Source organism: Pteronotus mesoamericanus, unplaced genomic scaffold (genome assembly GCF_021234165.1).
Source record: "Pteronotus mesoamericanus isolate MK-2021 breed Mesoamerican mustached bat unplaced genomic scaffold, CSHL_Meso_final contig_100, whole genome shotgun sequence".
Lineage (NCBI taxonomy): Eukaryota > Metazoa > Chordata > Mammalia > Chiroptera > Mormoopidae > Pteronotus > Pteronotus mesoamericanus.
In genome coordinates this window covers 18,684,149-18,704,870 of record NW_026554999.1, presented here as the reverse complement: position 1 = coordinate 18,704,870, position 20,722 = coordinate 18,684,149, and the positions used below count along the sequence as shown (strand labels likewise).

The 20,722-nt window shown below is 49.9% G+C and overlaps 2 protein-coding genes across 2 annotated transcripts in view; one reads left to right on the top strand and one right to left on the bottom strand.

Annotated features, from left to right (window-relative positions):
* Positions 1-1,980: 1,980 nt before the first annotated feature.
* LOC129079756 (cholesterol side-chain cleavage enzyme, mitochondrial) lies at positions 1,981-16,058 on the top strand. Its single transcript, XM_054585052.1, has 9 exons — positions 1,981-2,249; positions 6,292-6,447; positions 7,996-8,192; positions 9,190-9,393; positions 10,184-10,341; positions 14,123-14,289; positions 14,565-14,643; positions 15,105-15,302; positions 15,921-16,058. Exons 1-9 carry the CDS (start codon positions 1,981-1,983, stop codon positions 16,050-16,052), a joined length of 1,560 nt encoding a protein of 519 aa, XP_054441027.1. The 3' UTR covers positions 16,053-16,058.
* A 1,858-nt stretch (positions 16,059-17,916) lies between these two features.
* CCDC33 (coiled-coil domain containing 33) overlaps positions 17,917-20,722 on the bottom strand; it is a 110,362-nt gene continuing 107,556 nt past the window's right edge. The window contains 4 exon segments of the mRNA XM_054578694.1: positions 17,917-18,024; positions 18,876-18,989; positions 19,308-19,394; positions 20,405-20,594. Of these exon segments, the coding sequence (XP_054434669.1) occupies positions 17,917-18,024; positions 18,876-18,989; positions 19,308-19,394; positions 20,405-20,594 (499 nt within the window).

The following is a 20,722-nucleotide window of genomic DNA, read 5'->3' as shown; positions in this document are numbered from 1 at the left end:
TCAGTAAACATATCCTTGGAGAGGATTAAAAGAAAAAAGGTATTTTAAAATTACATGTTTCAGGAATATCACCCAATTTACCTCCCAGGGCTGCCTCAGTGGCCACTCACGACCCCCACAGGACTCACATGCGGCAACTGGCCCAGGTAAGAGATCTTTGGCTGTCACACGTACCAGGAAGGGTTTCACATGGGGCCTGCTCCCTCCTCTCAACCAAAATGTCCCTAGGGGTGTCTGTTGGGTGAGCCCAAGTCATCTGCCGGCATTCCAGTTGCAAGCGGTGCTGGGATACTGAGTCTGAAAAATTATGGTAGAAAATGATTTTTTTTTTTGTCATTCTTACTGTGGTAACTTATGTTTCATAAAATGCAAATATCATAAGTTTATACCTCAGATGAATTTTTACATATATAAACACACAGATCAAGAAAGAATATTTTTAGCACTCTAGAAAATTCTCTCATGGCCTCTCCCAGTCATTCCCCGAGAAGAGAACATCTTCTAACACCCTAAATTCATTTTACCGATTCTTGAACTTGGTCAAAATGGAATCCAACATGTTGATGCAGGGAATGTCCAAAACTGTAGAGAATTTTTAAAAAAAATTATTGGAGCCAAACAGAGGATACACCTGGAAGCAAGATATCAACAGACTGAGAAAAATGCTTCTCAGAGTGACAGTGTGCAGCTTCTTTTCTGCTTTTAGAATTAGGGGGGAATATAAAGAAGACTGCAGGAAGGTGGGAGAAAGCAAGGTAGGATTGGATTATAGGATATACATGCTGTGCTCTGAAAAAAAAGGCATTTCTAAAGTGTATTAACTCAGATGCACAGAAACAAAGGACAGAGCTTGCTTAAGGCAAAGATAAATCTGTTACTAAAGAAGTTACAGGCTCAGGGCCAGACTATCCACCCTGACCTGCCCAGCTAGGAATTTATAATCGGATCATCCTGTGAGATTACTTTTCATAGAACCCTTTTTTCATTCACAGTCAGTACTTACAGGTACTCTTTTGTGTCCGACTTCTTTTACTTGACATTAAAGACTCAGAAGACTGTAATTTTTCTTGTTTGTCCTTTTCTTTAAATCTTCTTTTTTCTTTATTAAAGTTTTTAGAGAGAAGAAAAGGAAGAGAGAGGGAGAGAAATATCTATGAGAGAGAAACATCCATCCATTGCCTCTTGCATGCTCCCTGATTGGGATTGAACCAGCAATCCAGGTATGTGCCCTGACTGAAAATTGAATCCATGACCTTTTGATTTAAGGGACCAGACTCAATGAACTGAGCCACATTGGCCAGAGTTCTTGTTTGTCCTTTTTCTCAGTGTTCTGCAACAAGCAAAATAGGACTGTAATTTAATTTACAGAGAAAGAGAGAGAGAGAGAGAGAAGACCTTCAAAAATCAGAGAACTCTAGAAGAAAGAATAAAAACAAAAAACAAAAACAAATCAGGGAACTATACAAAAACAGTTTATAATAATATATGTATAAATAACAGGGTCACAATTAAGATGTATGTTGCCCCAAAGCTGCAGCCTCCTCTTAGGCCCCACACTGTCCCTAAGCCCAGGCTGTTGGTAGGTCCTCATGGATGTCTGCCAGTAGCTGGGTCCCACTGTAGGGTTCAGCAAGAGGCCCCCGCAGAGGAAAAGCACAAACCTGGACCATTTCTGTACCACTTCAAGGGACTGCTGGAGCTGGCACTGAGGACAGAGACAGAGGGGTCTCCTTGTGCTTTGGGAAACCTCTCTGGCTGCAGATATTCCAGACTGAACTTCCATACCCGAGTCTAGGACGGGTTGTGTGGGCGGGAGCCAATGCAAGGAGGAGGAGGAGAGTGAGCCGCCTGCTCTGTCAGCTTCTGCCTTGACCTTGAGCTGGCAGATAATAAGCTGCACCCCAGGGGCCTACAGCCAGTCTCTTGTCAGGTCCTGCTGCATGCAGTAGGAGCAGGGACAGTGGCAACTGTGGGGGCAGCATGCTGGTCAGGGCGCTTCCTCTGCGTTCAGTCCTGCTCAGAGGCTGCCAGCCCCTGCTGAGTGTCCCGCAGGAGGGGCTGGGGCACCCCAGGGTACCCACTGGAGAGGGAGCCCGAATCTCCACTCGCATGCCTCGCCCTTTCAGTGACATCCCCTCCCCTGGTGACAATGGCTGGCTAAACCTCTACCATTTCTGGAGGGAGAAAGGATCACAGAATTTACACTACCACCAAGTCCAGAACTTCCAGAAGTATGGCCCCATTTACAGGTAAGCCTGGTGCAGGGTGGGGGCTGGTGGTATAGGGAGGGAGAGGGGCCTGGGCAGCCTTGCTGTGCTCCCCTTCCCTAAATTGTCTGCTTGCCCATTTCACCTTCTTGTCCACCTTCTAACTTTATTTTTTCCATGCCTGGTGATGGTAGCAGGAGAATGGATAAGGCTTCTCAACAATGGGTCCAGTTCCCAGCCTTAACCCTTCCCAGATCCTATATCCTTTAACTTCGTGGGGATGGGTGGGAGGATGGTAAGAAAACAAACCTGGTTCACTGCCTCCCTACATCCATTATCCTCAGGGCTCCTTGGAAGGCAAGTTTATCACCCCTGTTGTCAGGAAGGGACTAAGCTCAGAGATGTTAGGATTCTTGCCCTGCTCACCCAGCTAGATCCCTACCCTGTTGGGGTGCTGGCCTTGCCCCTCAGTTCTGTGAATCTCTGGAGCAGCTGATTTTGCCCCTTCCTCTTGGCCTGGCTGAAGCCTCTCTACCACAAGTATCCATCTTGCTTTCTGCCAGGAGGAAGGGCTTTTGGTTTTCTGGCCTCTGAGCACTGTTGCTCCGGTGTGGTAGGGAGGTGAGGGGGCAGTAGGGAGCGAGGTGGGCAGCAGGTGTCTGAGGGCTGCCCCCTGTAGCAGGCCTTGCTTGTTCTGGTCCAGTAGTTTCTAAGGTGAGTCGCCTTCAGGGCATGACTGGGTTCCCTTCTGAGAGCATAGTTGAGCAGGATGGGAGATGGTAGAGGGGATGGCTGGGACAAAGAGGGAACATCAGGAGGGACAGTGCATTTTACTTTGAGTGATGGGGAAAAGGCATCATAGGACATGTCAGCTGGCTGGCTGAGCAGGGGCAGGCTTGTTTGGGTAGGAGTCCAGCTGCCACTCAACAGGGGTCACTTCATCCCTCTCCCACAACCCATTTAGAAGCCTACAGCTCCTTTCTCACAGCTGGTTGGCTGCAAGGCCCCAGGCTGAGTATCAGGCTTGGAAGAAGATTGCTCCTGAGTCTGTCTTCTCCCTCTCTCTCTCCTAGGCCTGTCAATGCCTCTATCCCTCAATTTCACTTCAGGGTGATCTCTTGCTATCCCCTGCTTCCTTTGCCCCAGCAGGAACTCTTTATCAAACCCCTTTCTGTCTTCTGAGTCACTTTTACCTAAGTCATGCAGCGTGCCCTTGAAGTTAGTGTTACAACCCCCATTTTACTGATGAGAAAACGGAGGCCCAGGGAGAAGAGTCTTGCAAGGTCACATAGCTCATCAGGGCAAGGCCAGTGCTGGAACTCTAATTGTCTGACTTCAGTTCATTGTGTCACCATTATAGTCTGACATATAGCCTAGAAATGAGAAACTTCTGAATATATGTAAGAAATTTAAAATACAAATTTTGTAGGTTATTTTCTTTTTTGTTATTTAAAATTTTTTTTTAAATTATTTGTTTTTAGAGAGGGGGAAGGGAGGGAAAAAGAGGGAGAGAAGTATCAATGTGTAGTTGCCTCTTATGTGCCCCCTACTGGGGACCCGGCCTGCAACCCAGGCGTGTGCCCTGACTGGGAATAGAACTGGCAACCCTTTGGTTTGCAGGCCTGCACTCAATCCACTGAGCCACACAGGGGTGGGGGTGGGGGGTTGCTTTTTGTTATTTTTTTAATTAAACTTATTGGTGTGACATTTAACATTATATAGGTTTCAGGGATCCAGTTCCATAATACATCAATTGTATATTACGTTGCGTTTTCTCCAGCCCAAAGTCAAGTCTCCTTCTATCACCATTTATCCCTCCCTTTACCTTCCCCCACGCCTACAGGTTTTTTCTTAATACAAAGGCTGTTTTTGTTCATATTTGTGGAACAATTTGGAAAATATAAACATGCACAAATGAAAAATTGAAATCAGATACAATCTCAACTCTGATAATATTTATGTACCATTAGGAATGTGGATATATTACATATGCTGTTTGGTGGTGTCCTACAGCAATATGCTGAGGACTTCTTTTCTCTCTTTAATATAGTTTTGAAAGGCAGCATCATAGTCCCTTGTATGGATAACTTGTATTTTTTTGGCCAATTCTTTAAAGTGAACTCTGGGTTTTTTCTGCTTTTAGACACGTTGGTGATGAACCTCATTCATCAGGCATCATTGTCCCATGTCAGATCATTGCCTTGGGCTACATTCCCAGAAGCGGAATTGATAATAATAGCAGTTCAAGGACTTTGCTGAACCAGGGTGGGGGTATGGAGGTAGTGGTGTGAGGACACACAGTAGCTGGAAAAACACTGAGGGTATTTCCTGGGAGACTTGGGAAGGTAGGCCTGGCGTTTCTAGGTCAGGGGTTGAAGTAGAGCTCTTTCCCTCTCCTCTTTCCCACTCCTCCCAACACCCTCCTCCCCCTCTCTTCTCTGAAGGAAGAAGGTGGGGAGGGGTATGCAGAGAAGAAGGAGGGAAGGGAGGGAGGGGGGAGAGAGAGAGAGAGAGAGAGGGAGAAACTCAGCTCAATATTTCTAATATTTTACGTTGAAGTACATCTTGAATTGACTTTCTTATGCAAAAGGTGCGCATGAACACACACACACACACACACACACACACACACACACACACAGGCAGATGCAAGTGAGAAGTGGAATTTTCTGTGGTTTCCCAACAGTTGTATTTTAAAAGAGACTGCAAAGTGCTTTGTGAGGTATATCTTGAGGACAAAAAAGGGGTTCCAGGGAAATTAACTTCACTGATCATAGATTCCTAATTGGGCAGGTGTGGGTGGGTAGTCACGCCTAAGACATTTAACTTCTTTAATAAAAGGTTTATCTTTGCCTTAAGCCACCCCATCCATTGTTTCTGTGCATCTAGGTTAACTGGCCTTTGAGATGCCTCTTTCAGACCCTTCCTTCTAAAGCTGTTCATCCTCAAGAGAGCACCTAATAATGTTAACTACCCTGTGATCCAGTCCCCGCCTTGCCTTCTCTCCTTCCTGTAATCTTCCTTACTTCCCTCCTTAATTTCAAATGCATAAAAGAAACTGCAAAAACTGTCATTTTCCAATCTCTTGAGCATTTGAGATCTTGCTTCCTGGCGATTGTCCTCAGTTTGGGCTCAAATAAACTCTTACAAAATTCTCTGCAAATTTGGGCATTTCTTTCTTTCTTTCTTTCTTTTTCTTTTCTTTGAATCCTCACTGGAAGATATGTCTTCTTTACTGATGAAAGAGAGAGAGTGAGAGAGAGAGAGAGATTGATGTGTTGCCTCCCCTACATGCCCCAACTGGGGATCAAACCTGCGACCTTTTGGTGCATGAGAGGACGCTCCAACCAACTAAGTCACCCAGCCAGGGCTGGATGTTTCTTATGTCAACACTCTGTACCTGGGTCAGAGTGTTGTTTTAATAGAGAAGTGCTTGGTCAGGCCTGTGATTCTTGGAGACAGATGACCACTGCTAAAATTCCAATCCTACAGCCTAGGATTGACTGGCCATGTATGACCTGCCTGGCAAGCTGCATGGAGTCGTTCCAGTGCAGGACCCCTCCAGTGGTGACATGAAGGTGCCCTGATTCTGAGCTATGCAGTGGGTGAGGGTGCTGAGGGTATGAAAATTCAGGAAGAATGAGCATGGAATGAACTTGGGATGGAGGACTTGATGGCCCATGGAAGGTGGGTGGACACAGGCTGGTCCTGGAGACCATGGCGTGGTATGTCAGCAGCCTGTGAATAATAAGAGGAGCATAAAGCTGTCACTTACAGAAAGCATTGACTCCATCCCCTTATCCTTTAGCAACCCTGTGAGACAGGCAGTGTATTCATCTCCATTTTATAAAAGAGGAAACTGAGACTCAGAGCAGGGGAGAGGCAGCAAGAACATGGTGGAAAGGATCCACTTCCAGGGTCATCTGCTCTGAGCTCTCAGCCATGAAATGGTTACAGCTGAGCCAAGCCCCCCGCCACTGCCCCTGCCATGCCCCGCCCCCCCCCACCAGGCTCTGCCTGATTGCACAGGGTTTACACAACTCTCCTTGAATTCTTACACCATAGCCCTTCTCTTTCCCTCCAGGGAGAAGTTTGGCAACATGGAGTCAGTTTTTATCATTGACCCTGAAGATGTGGCCCTTCTCTTTAAATTTGAGGGTTCCACCCCAGAACGATATTGCATCCCACCCTGGGTTGCCTATCACCAGCATTACCAGAGACCCATCGGGGTCCTGTTCAAGTGAGTTCTGAGACATCTCCTAGGGGCTGAAGGGAGAACATTGGTAGCTGTGGCAAGAACAGAAGTGGGGGAGAGGAGCTGGGGCCATGCTTGCTCTGTCCTTTCTAGCTGGGGCTCCTAGGCAAATCCCTGTTATCTTCCTGCCTCCATGAAACAAGTGGTAGTGATGATGAACTGCTTTGCCAGTCATCGGGAAAATGGCCAGGGCGAAGATCTGAATGAGTAATTAAAGATCTTGCAAAGTTCTCATTTATTGGTTCATTAAGTCCCATCTTATTGAGCACCTACTGTGTCAGGCTCTGGGAGTTTGATGACATGTGGGACAGGGCCCCGCCACTGTGAGTACTATTTTCCACCAAGTTGCTCATCACAAATTTAAAGTGTGACAACATCAAATGTTGATGAGGATATGGAGCAACTAGAACTCTCATAGATTGCTCGTTGGATAAAAACTGGTGCCAGCACTTTGGACAACAGTTGGATGTGACCTGGAGTTGAATACACATGATCCTATGGTGCAGCAGTTCCGCTCTCTGGGACACGCTCTAAAGAGCATCCTGAGGGGGAAGATGCCGGAAGGCTGGCAGCAGTGCCATTCATAAAGCACAAAACCCAGGAAACCAACTAACTTCCCAAGAGAAACACAAATGAGTGAGTGGTGGCATACGCCACTCAAAATGAACAAACTCAGTGATCCCCAAACAGTACACATGATACTGAGACAGATAAGATTGAGTGAAAAAAGCAAATCTCCTAAAGCATGACACTCTTTAAAGAAGTTATTTTAATAAAGTGTGTTTTAGAAATATATGCAGATCAGGTAAAATTAGTCACAAAAGCAAGCAAGGGAGTCAGGTTGGTGATCCCCTTAGTTGGGGAAGACCAGGTGGAACCACGTAAATTACTGCAATGTTCCTAGTTTTCGTATTGGGTGGTGAGTTTCTGGTATCATTCTTTTTTTTTTTTTTTAATTCTTTTTTTCTTTGTATAATACCATTCCTACAAACAAAGTCTCCAAACTAGAAAGAGGGCTTTGTGTGGATCTACTTTCAAGAGTGGGTCATAAGCTGAGGTTTATGGCTAACACAGCCCTGGACACCTGAGAGTCCCCACCAATGTGAATGATGGGATGTGCTAGGGGTGCAGCTGAGAGGCAGGTCTGCATAGTCAGCGGAGAAGATGACATACAGGGGCCCTCAAATGGCAGGAGGTGAGCAACAGCCAGGAAAAAGGGGGAGTGATGGGGATACCTGCAGCCAAGGCAAAGACTCGGGGGTTTGAAAGAGACTTAGTTCCTGGCTCGCAGCATTAGTGGAGAGGCAGTCAGGTTTTGTTCTCCTTCACTCAGTTTCTTCCTGTCTCTTCCCTTGGGCCCAGCTGAAGAAGCAAGCTGGTGGGGAAGCAAAGGGTGTTAGGGGGAGGTGAGGGCTGGTGCATGTGAGTACTGAACTCTGAGTTGTGGCTTGGCCTCCTGGGAGAGCCCAGTCAGTCCCTCTGTGTGTGCCTGGGTTTGAGACCATTAGGGCCCAAGGGCCTGTGTTTCCACAGGAAGTCAGGAGCCTGGAAGAAAGACCGGCTGGCCCTGAATCAGGAGGTCATGACTCCGGATGCCATGAAGAAATTCATCCCCCTGCTGGACATGGTGTCACAGGACTTTGTCAGCATCCTGCACAGACGTATTGAGCAGGGCTCTGGGAAGTTCTCAGGGGACATCAGTGATGACCTGTTTCGCTTTGCCTTCGAGTGTAAGGGCCTTCCACCTACTTGGCAGCTGTCTTGGGGTTGGGAGAACCCAGCTTGCCATCTTGAGACCCAGCCAGCATAAGAAGTGTTGGGAATGGCTTTTGGGATGAGCTAGTGAACATACCCTCTGCCATCAGTTACCCAGTGGGAGCTGAGCACTCTTATCTAGCATTCATGCTGTGGGGGCACGGATCTCCAAAATGTAGGTCCCCATTGCCATCCTCAGCCCTTCATTCTGCAAATCTCTGTCTCCTAGGACATGGAGTTTTGAGGTCTGGGAAGGGAGGGGAGGACTGGGTGGTTAATCTGGATTGGATATTTAAGGATGTGTAGGAGCTACCCAGATGGTGTAAGGAGGTTGGGCAGTCTAGGCAGAGGAAGTAGCTCATGAAAAGGCCTTGTGGCATGATGGGAAGGGTCTTGTGATCACTGCTGGGGATTTGAGGTGTCCAGAGTTTGGTATGAAATCAGGATTCAAATTCCTGACCACATAGTTAGGAAAAACTTGGGGTTGTTGTGACTTCTCCAGTCTAGCCAGAGTGGGTCCTGGATGGCCAACAACCAGGGCTTTATGTCTCCTAGTCTCCCATCTGGCCTGTTTCAGGAAGTATTTAGCCAATTCGGTCAATTATAGGAGAAATATAATTGACTGAATATAGGAGCCCAGGAGCAAAGCCTAGAGGCTGCTTGGGGTACTGGTGGAAGGGTAGGTAAAGTAGTTTCATCCCAACCTGTGTCCGCTCTGCTGGAGACTGCTTTCCCCCCAAATTGTCCCTTTTCAGGGTTTTCCACTTGTCCCTCAAAAAGACCTGAGTGGTTGCCAGAGGGCAGTTCCCCTCAGCCCTGAAATTTCAGTGCCATCACCTCAGGCCTCTGTTTCTTTACTGAAGGATACTAGGCTGGGGGCAGGAGACTCCATGTGTTGGCAGGTTCCTGGGAGCTGAGGCTCTTGGGTGGCCAGGTTGGAAAAGGCCCCTCAGCTTGTGCCTATCCCTGCAGCCATCACAAATGTCATATTTGGGGAGCGTTTGGGGATGTTGGAGGAGATCGTGGACCCCGAGGCCCAGCGGTTCATTGATGCCGTCTACCAGATGTTCCACACCAGCGTCCCCATGCTCATGCTCCCCCCAGACCTGTTCCGTCTGCTCAGGACCAAGACATGGCGGGACCATGTGGCTGCTTGGGATGTGATTTTCAGTAAAGGTGAGGATTCCTCTGGCTGAACCATGGACAGCTCAGTCTGGAGGCTAGGACAGCCTGGTCTACCTCAGAGGGTGGGAAACCCAGACCTGGGTGAGAACACACACACACACACACACACACACAGCTGAAAGCCCCAATTGTCAGTCTGCCTCTTTGTCCCAAGTTATGTCAATGGGCACTGACTTGCCATGTAGGAAATCCACCTTCTGGTGGGCATGGATAGGCCTCAGGGAGGTCCTAGAAGCCCTGGAAACCATGGGTTGAAGGCCAGCCATTGGGGATGGTTAGATTTTTATGCAGAAGGAAGATCAAAGATGTCTATCCTATTCTTGCAAGGAGCCCATGATCCCCAACATGGGTTAAGGACCAGTGCATTATACCCAGCTGTGCTTGGTGACAGACTGGGACTTGGGTGAGAGAGATTAGTAAAGTAGAGCAGAGAAGGTTGATTGGAGTGTAGTGACCAAGCCAGACCTGGAGTCAAATCCTGCTCTGCTCCTGATGCCCATCTGCCCTTGGGCAAGTCACTACCTTCTGTGGGCTTCTGTTTCCTTACCTGTAAAATGGGGATGATATCACTTACTGTGCAAAGCTCTAGTCAAGAATTAGACAAAGAAACAGATAGGAAGGGCTTAGCAGATAGTATGTGCTCAATAAAGTAGCAACCTAGAATGCACAGGGCTCCAGAACCCTCAAGCCCTTGGGGCCACCTTCCTCTCATCAAGGGTCCCTTCCTTCCCTCTGGCCACAGAGAGCCTCACTCTTTATTTCCTCTCCTGTCTGTCCCCAGCTGAGAAGTACACCCAGAACTTCTACTTGGACCTGAGACAGAAAAGAGACTTCAACAATTACCCGGGTGTCATGTACAGCCTCCTGGGAAATAAGAAGCTGCTCTACGAGGATGTCAAGGCCAACATCACGGAGATGTTGGCAGGGGGCGTGGACACGGTGAGGTGACTGTAGGGGCACACCGTTCTCTCCTGTGCCCCTGTGTCCCTTCTCCAGGAGTTTACCTCATTCGAAACCCTGCCCTTGTCAGGTAGATCTCCCTGTCCTGATACCATTTCCTAAATACTCATCTCCTAGGAGGCTGAGGTGAAATCGGTCGCCCATGGAGCATCCCTTGAGGTTGATCCAACAATTTTTCTTTACCTATGAGAAGGGAGTGACTAGACATAGGAGGCAAGCCCAGGTCCTGCATGGAATCTTTAAAGGAGATGTCTTTTAGTCAAAGGTGGGGGACACAGCTCACTGGATTCAGGAAAGCAGGCAGAAGCTCAGAAAAGCTGGGAGCCGGTGGAATTTGCCCTAGGCTCTGCCTTCTAGGGTGGGTGTTTTTGTTGTTTTCCATTCTCCCCCATGGGGCCCCGATGCCTTGAGGGTGTCTTCTACGGCCTATCCCTCAGGGCCTCCCCACAGACAGCCCAACACCCCAGAACGTTCTCTTCTTGAACTCAAAATCTGTCTTCCTGTGTACCATTCCTTTCTTCAATATCTTAATCTTTCTCATGCTAATGTGGTACAGAATGCTAATTACTTAGTGTTTATTGGTTATTAATTGTGATTCAGGCACTGAGACCTTAAAGATGAATACAGTAAACCAGACCCCAAGTGTTTCAAATGGCTCAGGGAAGAGGAAGAGATTAGTTTGCTAGGGCTGCCATGCAAAGAACAAATACAAAATGGCTTAAATGACAGACACTTATTTGTCTCACAGTTCTGGAGCCAGAAGTCAAGATCAAGGTGCCAGCTGTGTTGGTTTCTTTTGAGGTTCCTCTTCTCCCTATGTTTGCACATAGTCATCTCTGTGTGTCTGCATCCTGATTCCCTCTTCTTATAAGGATACCACTCCTGTTAGATTAGGGCCACCTCAGTGACCTCATTTTACCTTATTTCTTCTTTAAATGCCTTGTCTCCAAATACAGTCACACTGTGAGATATTGGGGTTAGGACTTCAACATATGAATTTGGGGGAACACAATTCAGCCGATGACAAGGAGATAGTGTGTGCATGGGTGACCCCCACGCCATGTCATAGGGTGGGATGAGCAGGTCTGGACTAGGCAGTGACCATGCTGGGGAGAGGCCCTGCAGGATGGAGGGGTGCTCCATGGGGGAGTTAAAATTTAGCTTCTGTCTTGAAGGCTGTTGCCAGGAGGAGAGATGAGGAATAGCATTTCAGGACTAGGGAGAAATATGTGTCAAAGTCCCCTGGGTGAATAACTTTATTGCCTAGGTATCTTATTAATATTGCGCTCTAATGGAAGACTTCCAGTCCCTGTGACAGGCTGCAGATGGAATATTTGAGTGTATCTTAAACCTAGTTCTTGTCAGATATGCAGAAGGGATCTCCAAAAAAATGCTTATCTGCACCAAACCAGCTGTTATTGTTGGGTAATGTTTATTGAGCACGCATTATGTACAGGTAGGGGGCCTAGGCTTTTCACACGTATTAAATCATTTAGTGTTCACAAAACCATGAGGTATATTACTATTATCCCCATTTTTCAGATGAGGAAACCAAGGCAGAGAGGTTCAGGAACTTAGTTAAGGTCACACAACTAGTAACTTAGTTGACTACCTAAATAAACAAGAATTCCCTGAGTAGCCACTCTGTCCAGTCTTGGAAATAGTGAGGACAAATACACAGATTTGATTGGAGCCTTGAACGAGTACAGACTAGCTTTCTAGGCTGTGAAGGGAATTCTAGGAGGAGGAAACAGCTGGAGGAAGATTTCAGGAGCAGTGTGTAGCTCAGTACAGCTAGAGTAGAGGGTGCATGTTGGAGAGAGGTGGTGGCAAGGCTGGGAGCAGTGGGCAGGTGTTGTGGGACCCTGTACATCAGGTCAGAACCTCTGGACTTGATCTGGGAAACCTGGGGGGCCAGGCAAGAATTCCAAACTGGGAAGTGGCTGGATGGCACATTTTTGTGATTGCTGCTACTGGAAGAAGGAGAGTGTTCAAATGTCTTGGGGACAAAAGTATGATTCTTGGTAAGACATGTGCAACAACACATGTTCTAAGCCTAGGAAGGGGGACTGCATCAGCCTGGGGTCCTGCCATGGAGGTATGTGGGTGTCGCGTGTATTGTAGAGGAGTACTGCGGGTCGCTGCTCGTCCTGGTCCAGGCAACAACTGCTGCAGGGGGTGGAGCACGTCACGGGGAGCACAGTTCTCTGGGATCTGAGGGTTACCATCCAGGGCCAGCTGAGATGGAAGTAGGGACTTTGAATCCCACAGAGCCTGTCCCGGGGTGTCATGGATGAGGGGAATAAACATGAGTCTTCACAAATGCTTCTCTGTCTGCCAGGAGAGGGGACGTGGCACATCCTCCTAGTGGGGAAGGCCCAGAGCCCCTTTGTTCAAAGGCTTTTATTGAAAGGGTTATCAGTGAGGCCAGGTAACAGGAATGCACAGGTTATCTCATTACATCAGTATATTAACCGTTTACAGAGAATGGATGATGTTTTGAAGAAAACAAATGGCAGGAACACACCGATTTACATGGACCTGAGAGGAGACTAGTAAACAAGAGAGATGAGTAAACATGAGAGTGTAGTAAACATGAAAGTGCCAAAGCATATAGGGTTAGGGTCTGGGAATACTGTAAATTTCCTTCCGAGCATCAGCTGGCTGTCATAACTTTGGAGGAAAAAACAAAGCACACTTTAAAGAATTTACTTTTAGGCCTGATTTCCCTGGGAACCGCCAGATCTGGTCTAGGACTGACTCTGGTGTTGTTTTGAGCCTGAGCCAGGCAGGGGGAGGGAGCCACCAAGAGACCAGGAGACTTCTTTTGGATAGAATGAGGACTCCGGCCATGTCTAAGCCACGCTGAGGGGTGTGGGCCTTTCTGCCCTTTCTCCGTGTCCCCGATGCCCTTGTCCCCCATACCGGCCGATGTCTGTTTTAGGTTTTTTTTCTCCTCATGAGAAAAACTTACCCGTCATCAACAACTGACCATCACAGGGCCAAGCAGGGTGATGTGAGGGAGACAGGGGCTGTACCCCTGTCTGGGGGACAGGTTTCGTCTTCTCAGGGGCCTGTTTTCCCAAGGCCTCCCTGATTATTTCCAGCCTTGGGGCCCTCTCGCCTGTTGGCGGGTTTACAGTTCCTGAAACCAGACAGGGCGTTTCCCAACATGTGTGACCATGTGGCTTGATGAGGGTCATATACCTCCAGGGAAGGGCTAATGCTCAGGACTCCTGCTAATACTGAGATTAGCAGGTTTTTCTCAGTATACACCACATGCTAATTGCAACAGACAGGAACCAGGGTGGTGGTCCTGGTTTCGTTATCTGAGCCTTCTTCCCCACTTGGCTGCTATAGGCAAATGTTAAGGTTTGGGGAAGTTCTACTGGAGAGAGGGCTGCCTGTTTAACTGGCATTTCAAAAGGCACGAGAGCCAGTCAGCACACAGCTGTTACAGAAGGGTTCTGGGGCCTCCTAAGGCCTCTGAGGTCCTCTGGAAGAAGCCCTTGGCTGCGTGCATGCCCGTTGCTGGCTGGGGAGCTGGCGGCCTCTGGTGACATGAAAGGCCAGGGCAGGGATAAGTGCTGCACCAAACATTTCTGCTGGGCTGCCCCCTTCTGGGACATTTGTCTTTAGAATGGGTTTTGGTTTTGTAGGTAATGGTTGGATACTGGGATGAGGGTGGGGAGAAGCTCTTGCAAATTAAGCCTCAGAAGTAACAGGACCTCTTGGTCTTCTGCATCGCACTCCCTGCCAGACGTCCATGACACTGCAGTGGCACCTCTACGAGATGGCACGCAGCCTGAGAGTGCAGGAGATGCTGCGGGAGGAAGTCTTGGCTGCCCGGCGCCAGGCTGGGGGAGACATGAGCAGGATGCTGCAACTGGTCCCACTTCTAAAAGCTAGCATCAAGGAGATACTGAGGCAAGCCCATGCCCACCCATGTCTGCCCCACCCCCAATCCTAGGCAGGGCTAGCATGGTCCCTGGAGACAGGGTTACAAGGATGGACTGGTGAACATTGGTATCAGGAAATGAGAAGTCAGGGAGAGACAGCTAGGAATGGGGAGGAAGGACTAGGGCCCTGGCCCTGCCTCTAGATTCCCCTGGGGTGCTGCCACTGGGCCTGCGATGCCATGCTGGGTGGGGGACTTTGTCCTGGCCTCCAGGCATTAGCTTCTGAATGTCTTCCTCTGGCAGACTCCACCCTATCTCCGTGACCCTGCAGAGGTATCTTGCAAATGACTTGGTTCTTCGAGATTACATGATTCCTGCCAAGGTAGGTACAGCAGGGCTGCAGGCCCTGCCGGTCAGACAGGAGGTTGGGGCCAACTGCAGCTGCATACAGAGGGGGGCTACTGCCTGTCTTCCTGGAGCTGGCTGGTGGGTCCTTGGCAACAGCAAAGTGTGAAGGGCAGAGGTGGTAGGCAGAGTAGGTGATCCCTGGAATGGTGCTGGAGCCCAGGGTTAGGAGGGCAACCCCATGGGCTACCTGAGTCTTGGGGGCCCTCTGATGCTGAGGAAAGGGCAGGACAATCCCTTGGGCCATCCCTGGCCTCGTGGCTGCAGTCATGGGTGAGGCTCAGGAAGCAGTAGGGTTTTGTTCAAGGTCACACAGTGGGCAGCGTCAGCTGGACAGCTGGGCAGCAAGGCCAGGGAGTGGGAGTGGGGAAGGCTGGATTATGTTCCTGGCTATGAGGAGGTGAGGCCTACTGAGGCCTCTGCTCATCTTGTCCTCAGACATTGGTGCAGGTGGCCATCTTTGCCATGGGCCAAGATCCCACGTTCTTCCTCAACCCGGGCAAATTTGATCCTACCCGTTGGCTGGAGCAAAACAAGGACCTCATCCACTTCCGGAACCTGGGCTTTGGCTGGGGTATTCGGCAGTGTGTGGGCCGACGGATTGCAGAGCTCGAGATGACCCTCTTCCTCATCCATGTGAGTCTAGCCTGGGGACCTCTGGGCACCCTGGGCTAGCTTTGGCCCTAATGAAAGTACCAACCCACCGGTACAGGCTGAGTAGCCCAGTTGGTTAGAGCGTAGTTCCAATACACTAAGGTTTTGGGTTTGATCAGGACACATACATGAAGCAACCAATGAATGCATGAATGGGATGAATGGGTGGAGCAACCAAAATTGATGCCTCTCTCTCTCTAAAAAAAAAAAAAAATTGATATAGGAAAAAGAAAGCACCAACCGTCCTACTCCTGTTTCTGTCCAGAGTCCTCCCCCACAATTCCCTGCTGCCTCCTCTTTTGGACTAGTCCACTTGTCACCCATTGGTGCCCACATCCATCTGTTCCCCCCCGCCCATAGTGGTGATGAAATGAGGGAAGGGTGGGATAAGGTTTTGTGGAAACTAAAGTGAAAGCCTGAATCAAGGAGACAGCACCTGTGTGTTTTCAGGCACTGAGCAGGGTTAAGTAGAGTTGGAGTGGGCCCCTTGGAGCTCCCTAAATCATACTCAACAGGCACTGCCTACAGGTGAATGAGCCTGGTCTAGGGGAGATAGATCCTCCCCACCTGTCCCCTAAGCCCACCACCCCTCTTTCTTAGATTCTGGAGAATTTCAGAGTTGAAATCCAACATCTCGGTGACGTGGGCACAACATTCAACCTCATCCTGATGCCTGACCAACCCATCTTCTTCACCTTCCGGCCTTTAACCCAGGACCTGCCCCAGGTGTGATCAGAGAGAATGGTGTGAAAGGAAGGCCTGAGGGGTGGGGCCACCTGTGGAGGTGTCTGCATCCTCAACCCCTGTTTCCCTACCCCTCCTCCTTTCTGCCTCATCTCAGTGGAGGCATTCCTCTTTCATCCATCTCTTTCCCCTCTTCCTCCACCTCATGGAGGCAATAAAGGGCTGAACTGTGTGAAGTGTTTTCATTTCTATCTGGTCTCTAAGGTATCCATCGCTCCTGTGGAGATGCTCTCTGACCTGGATCAACAGTTGTAGCTGAGCACAAATGGGGAACCTGAGGCAGCCACACCTGAAACCAATTCTGCTGGGATCCACCCAGCTACTGTAGCTCAGGGACCAGTATGATCAAGCCTCCTGCTGCCCTGGAGCTGAGGGCAAGGCAGAGCAGATAGGGGCTACTGCTCTCTGTGCTGGGGTCAGCAGGCAGAGAGAGAGAGGACCTGGTGGAGCTCCGCGGATAGAACAGGGCAGGCTGAGAGGCGTGGACCAATCTTGGCTTCTGGGGAAGGCCCATCTATCAGAGGTGAGGCTCATGCAGTGCTCTGCTTGGCTGAACTTTGGGTAGGAGTCCCAGGTGGGGTGATGAGGACTTCCTGCCACTGTCTAGCCAGAGTCTTGGGCATGGTCAGGGCCGAGGCCTATGGGTGAGGGGCTGGCATGAGCTGGCTGACCCTGGGCACAAAAGGCCAATATGCTTCCTCTGGCCCACCTGACCCTTCTCTGGGCTTCCTCAAGGTCTCAACGTCATGCCCACTTATCCAAGCTCTAGGCAGAGGGCAAGGAGACTGCAACAGAGTCTTTGGTCCACTATTTGAACTGTCTGACACTCATCCCAATTCTGGCCCCCTTCTCCCTTCTGAGTTCCATAACCCCTGACCTGAACCAGGTGCCTGACCCTTCCTGGCCCTCAGCTACCTGAGTCTAAGCCCTGCCCACAGACAGGGGAGCTAGGGCCTGCTTGGGACAGGAGCCCAACTAGATTGAATTCTACCAGGGCCTGCAGGTTCTGAGTCCACTGTTGCAGTCTTTCTGCTTTTCTCCATCACGATCCTCTTCCTTGTCTTCCTCTATCCTTCCTGCTTCCTTTCTCTCTTCTCCTGGCCAGAGTCATCTTCGACTCAGAAATGTTAGAGCTGGAAAGAGCCTTACCATCAGAGAGGTCAAGCTCTGCATGGGATAGATGGGAAACAAGCCTAGAGAGGTTGCTTGAGTCACCCAAGGTCACACAGCATGCTCGTAGCTAGAATCCAGGCCTTCTCTCTGCGGAGGACCCCTTTGCTTTAGTGCCATCTGCTTTCCTTTCCCTGGCTGCATTGACTACAGTATGGCAGGCTCAGCCTGGCTGTGGTGAGTGGGCTGTTTCACACTAATGTGTAACTGGTTGCCATCGGCAGACTTTAAGTTTTTCTCGCCCCTAGAAATAGATCCACCAAACTGAAAAAAGGATTTTAGTTGTAGATGTTTGGGGCAGGTGGAAAGTCCCAGCCTCTTTCATGTCTCCCAAAAGAGTTGGCCTCTGATGGTTTCACTTCTTCTGGAGGTCTGGAAGAAGCTTGTCTCCTAGGCTCCCACTTTGGAAGCACTTTTCTCCCTGCCCTCCTGGGTCCACTATGGCCTTTGACTCTCCAGAGATGGTAGCTCCTGGGACAGGCAGGAGACTATTGTGCTGCAGCAGAGGGCCCAGGGGTAGAATCGGGTCTGGAAGAAGGAATCTGGGCCCCCCAGACCACCCAGATCCAGGAAGAGGCAAGTGCTCTCTGACAACATTTAATGAAGTCATTTTTAGGGGGTAGAGACAAGACGACCCAGCACACAGGGAAGGCACTGCTCCAGTACGCAGGTCTGCTGGAACTCAGGTCTGCTGGGAGGTGGAGGGCTCGATGAACTTAGTCTCTGAGTTGGGCATCAAGGGGTCCAGTTTTGAGGGTTGCCTGTCATCTTTGACGTGGGTTGAGGGGTTCTGTGTTGTGCAAAGCAGGGTGAGATGAGTTTGCCCTTGCTCCCGAGGGGTAGGGGGAGGGCATCCAAATATAACTTGCCCAGCAAGCCATGTCTTAGAGAGCCATGACCTCTCAAAGATTTCCAAACCCATTTAACCACAGCAGGTCATGCCCAATTTCTCCAAGAGTCTCCAAGGGCCCAGCAAGTGAATTTGCAAAGGAATCCCTATGTTCCCTGTTAGTTCCCCTGTATTTTAAAGCCTGGCCAGGAGCCTACAAGTGAGCTTAGCACTGATGGCTCAAGAGCAGGATCAGTAAGGGGTTCTACATTGGGGGCTGGGTGGCCCGGGCTGAGCTGGAGGCACAGTTGTGAGCAGGTCTATTTTTTTGGGGGAAGCTAGCAATGCTCTCTGGCAACATATTCCCAATTCCTAGTAGGTGTGCAGCATTGGAGTTGCCCAAGATGGGTGTGCTCATAGGACTATATTAGTCATTGTGGGTTTGGGTGGTGGCCACAGCTACTTTGCTTATGAGCAAATGCATTCCTAAACTACAACGAATACCAGAGCACTGGAGAAGTGCCCATGTGGGCCACACTTCATCCACAACCATCTCCTTTTTGATTCTCACCACTGTTGTGGGGGAGGAGTTAGTTCTGGCAGGGCTTTCTAGTCCCCTTAGACAGGTTAGGAATTGTGACAAGGCAAGGACTCCTTCTGTTGGTAACAGAGTAGAAGCTGATATTGGTCCTCTGAATTCCAGGTGGGGAGCTGGCCCCCTGGCCAGTTTTTCTCAAGGCTCAGTGACTCGGGTGGGAGTGGCCAGCTCTGCCACCCAAATCCCAGGGAGATCTTCCAAAGGGATCACTCACGGGCAGGTCTGCGATGATGGAGTCTGAGGGGTGATCCAAGCCATGCTCTTTCTCCTGCAGCCGTGTGGCCAAGTTCTGCTTCTCTCGTCCCCAGCGTCGAGCTGAGTCTTCTAACTGCCCCCATGGAGAGAGACAGGTGTGGAACCTCTAGTTAACAGGGCCCACCTCTGAGATCTGAAACAAACAGAGCTTGAGCCTACTCTTTGGGCAGAAAGCAAAACCCTGGACAATGTGAGGTGCCCGAGGGACCTCAGGGGTGGCAGGGTTCAGTGGAGAGGGGCCAAGTGACAGTCTGACAAAGACACAGATGGATCTTTCCTGGGTTCCCACAGCACACTGAGCCCTGACCCTACTCACATACCAAGTGTTGACTCTGGTCATGGACCAAGTGGACCAGATGTCCAGCCTGACCAACTCTTTTGCCTCAGCTACCTGGCTTTCCAGGGACAGGATCCGGCTCTGAGCTTGTTCCAACTTGGCCAGGAGGTTAAACTTGTCTGAAGTGTTGGCCAGAAGATCCTGCGGGCAAAGCAGAAACTCACACATGGCCCCAGCTGGAAGCTGGAGCCGTGTGAGCTCAGGAGGCCAAGAGATGCTCAGGAAGGAACCAGTCAGGTCTGAGTTCCAGACTCAGCTTTCTGATGCAGAGCTCAGACCCAGGGCTGAAGCCTCTTCCTGAAGGTCAGACCTGGCATGGCATGTGCCTTTTTTTCACAGCTGTTTTCCCCACAGATTTTGGTTATATAGTTTTTGCACATCAATTTTTAAATGTGAAATGCACAAGGGAGTACCCATTGGTGCATAAATCAGTGAAGCAAGGGTTCCCCTGTCCCTGTCACTTTACCTGGATATCCATGTATTAGGTGTACTTTCAAACAAAACTCACTTCATGAGAGTCCTGGGATGCAGAGAAAAACTCTCCCATGCCCTGGGCCACTCCTTTTCTGTAATTCAAATGTCCTGTCTTTGGGTCTGCATGAAGCAGGGCACCTGTAGCAGCCTCAGAAGCGTAGTGGGGCCATTGCATGTCTGGGGCTGGGGAACCCATCAGTGTGGCCGGGGATTTTGAGTACTTGGAGTGGCCTGGCCATCTGTGTTTTGCAGCCTCTCTACCAGGTCTCCTGCTCCCAACTCTCTGGGGCCCATCTGAGAAAGGGAAAAAAGGCTCTCTAAGGCTGCACCCATCTCAGGAAATGCTTCATACTGGAGTTTCTGAGAGGTCTGTGTGGAGTCCAAGCGGAGGCCAGCCAGGTGCCAAAAGGAATCAGGGGTCAAGGGCCAGCAAGGGCTTCCTTTCTTTCAGGATGCTAGATAAGGGTCAAGGTGTAGCTTTCAAACCCATGTGTATTCCCCAAGAAGAAAGAGCGAGGCCTGAGGCCTGACACTCCAGGAGACGCCAGGCACAGTGGAGACCCTGGGAAGCCTAGTTCCCAGTCTTGGTCTTCAGCTTGGACTGTGCTAAAGGAGGGCTGGGCACCTGATGACCGGCGCAGGCAGGCCCAGGCCACGATTGCGCTGGTGGCTCTTACCGGCAGGGCCTGCTGCTGCAGAATGATGGGGGCTGACTGGTGGCGGCTCTTATCCAGCTCGGCCCGCAGCCTTGAGTTTTCTGCCAGCAGTGCTGCGTACAGATCAACAGGCAGGCTCTCTCCTGTAGGCCCCGGGGGAAGTCCACAGGCGGAGAGCATGTGAAATGGCCACAGATGTTTGTGAGATTGGCTCTCCTGCCTCCATGACCCTGGTCCGGTCCGCTCCAGCATTCTGCTCCATTCTGCCCCTTCTTTGCTCCCAGGCCTTCCATGGCTCCCCACTGCCGGTGGGATCGGGTCTACACTCCTCAGGCCATC

Coding starts and splice junctions, on each gene's coding strand:
- LOC129079756 (XM_054585052.1), top strand. CDS start 1,981: ATGCTGGTCAGGGCGCTTCCTCTGCGTTCAGTCCTGCTCAGAGGCTGC. Junction 14,644..15,104: donor ATTACATGATTCCTGCCAAG/GTAGGTACAGCA, acceptor TCTTGTCCTCAG/ACATTGGTGCAGGTGGCCAT. Junction 15,303..15,920: donor TGACCCTCTTCCTCATCCAT/GTGAGTCTAGCC, acceptor CCTCTTTCTTAG/ATTCTGGAGAATTTCAGAGT.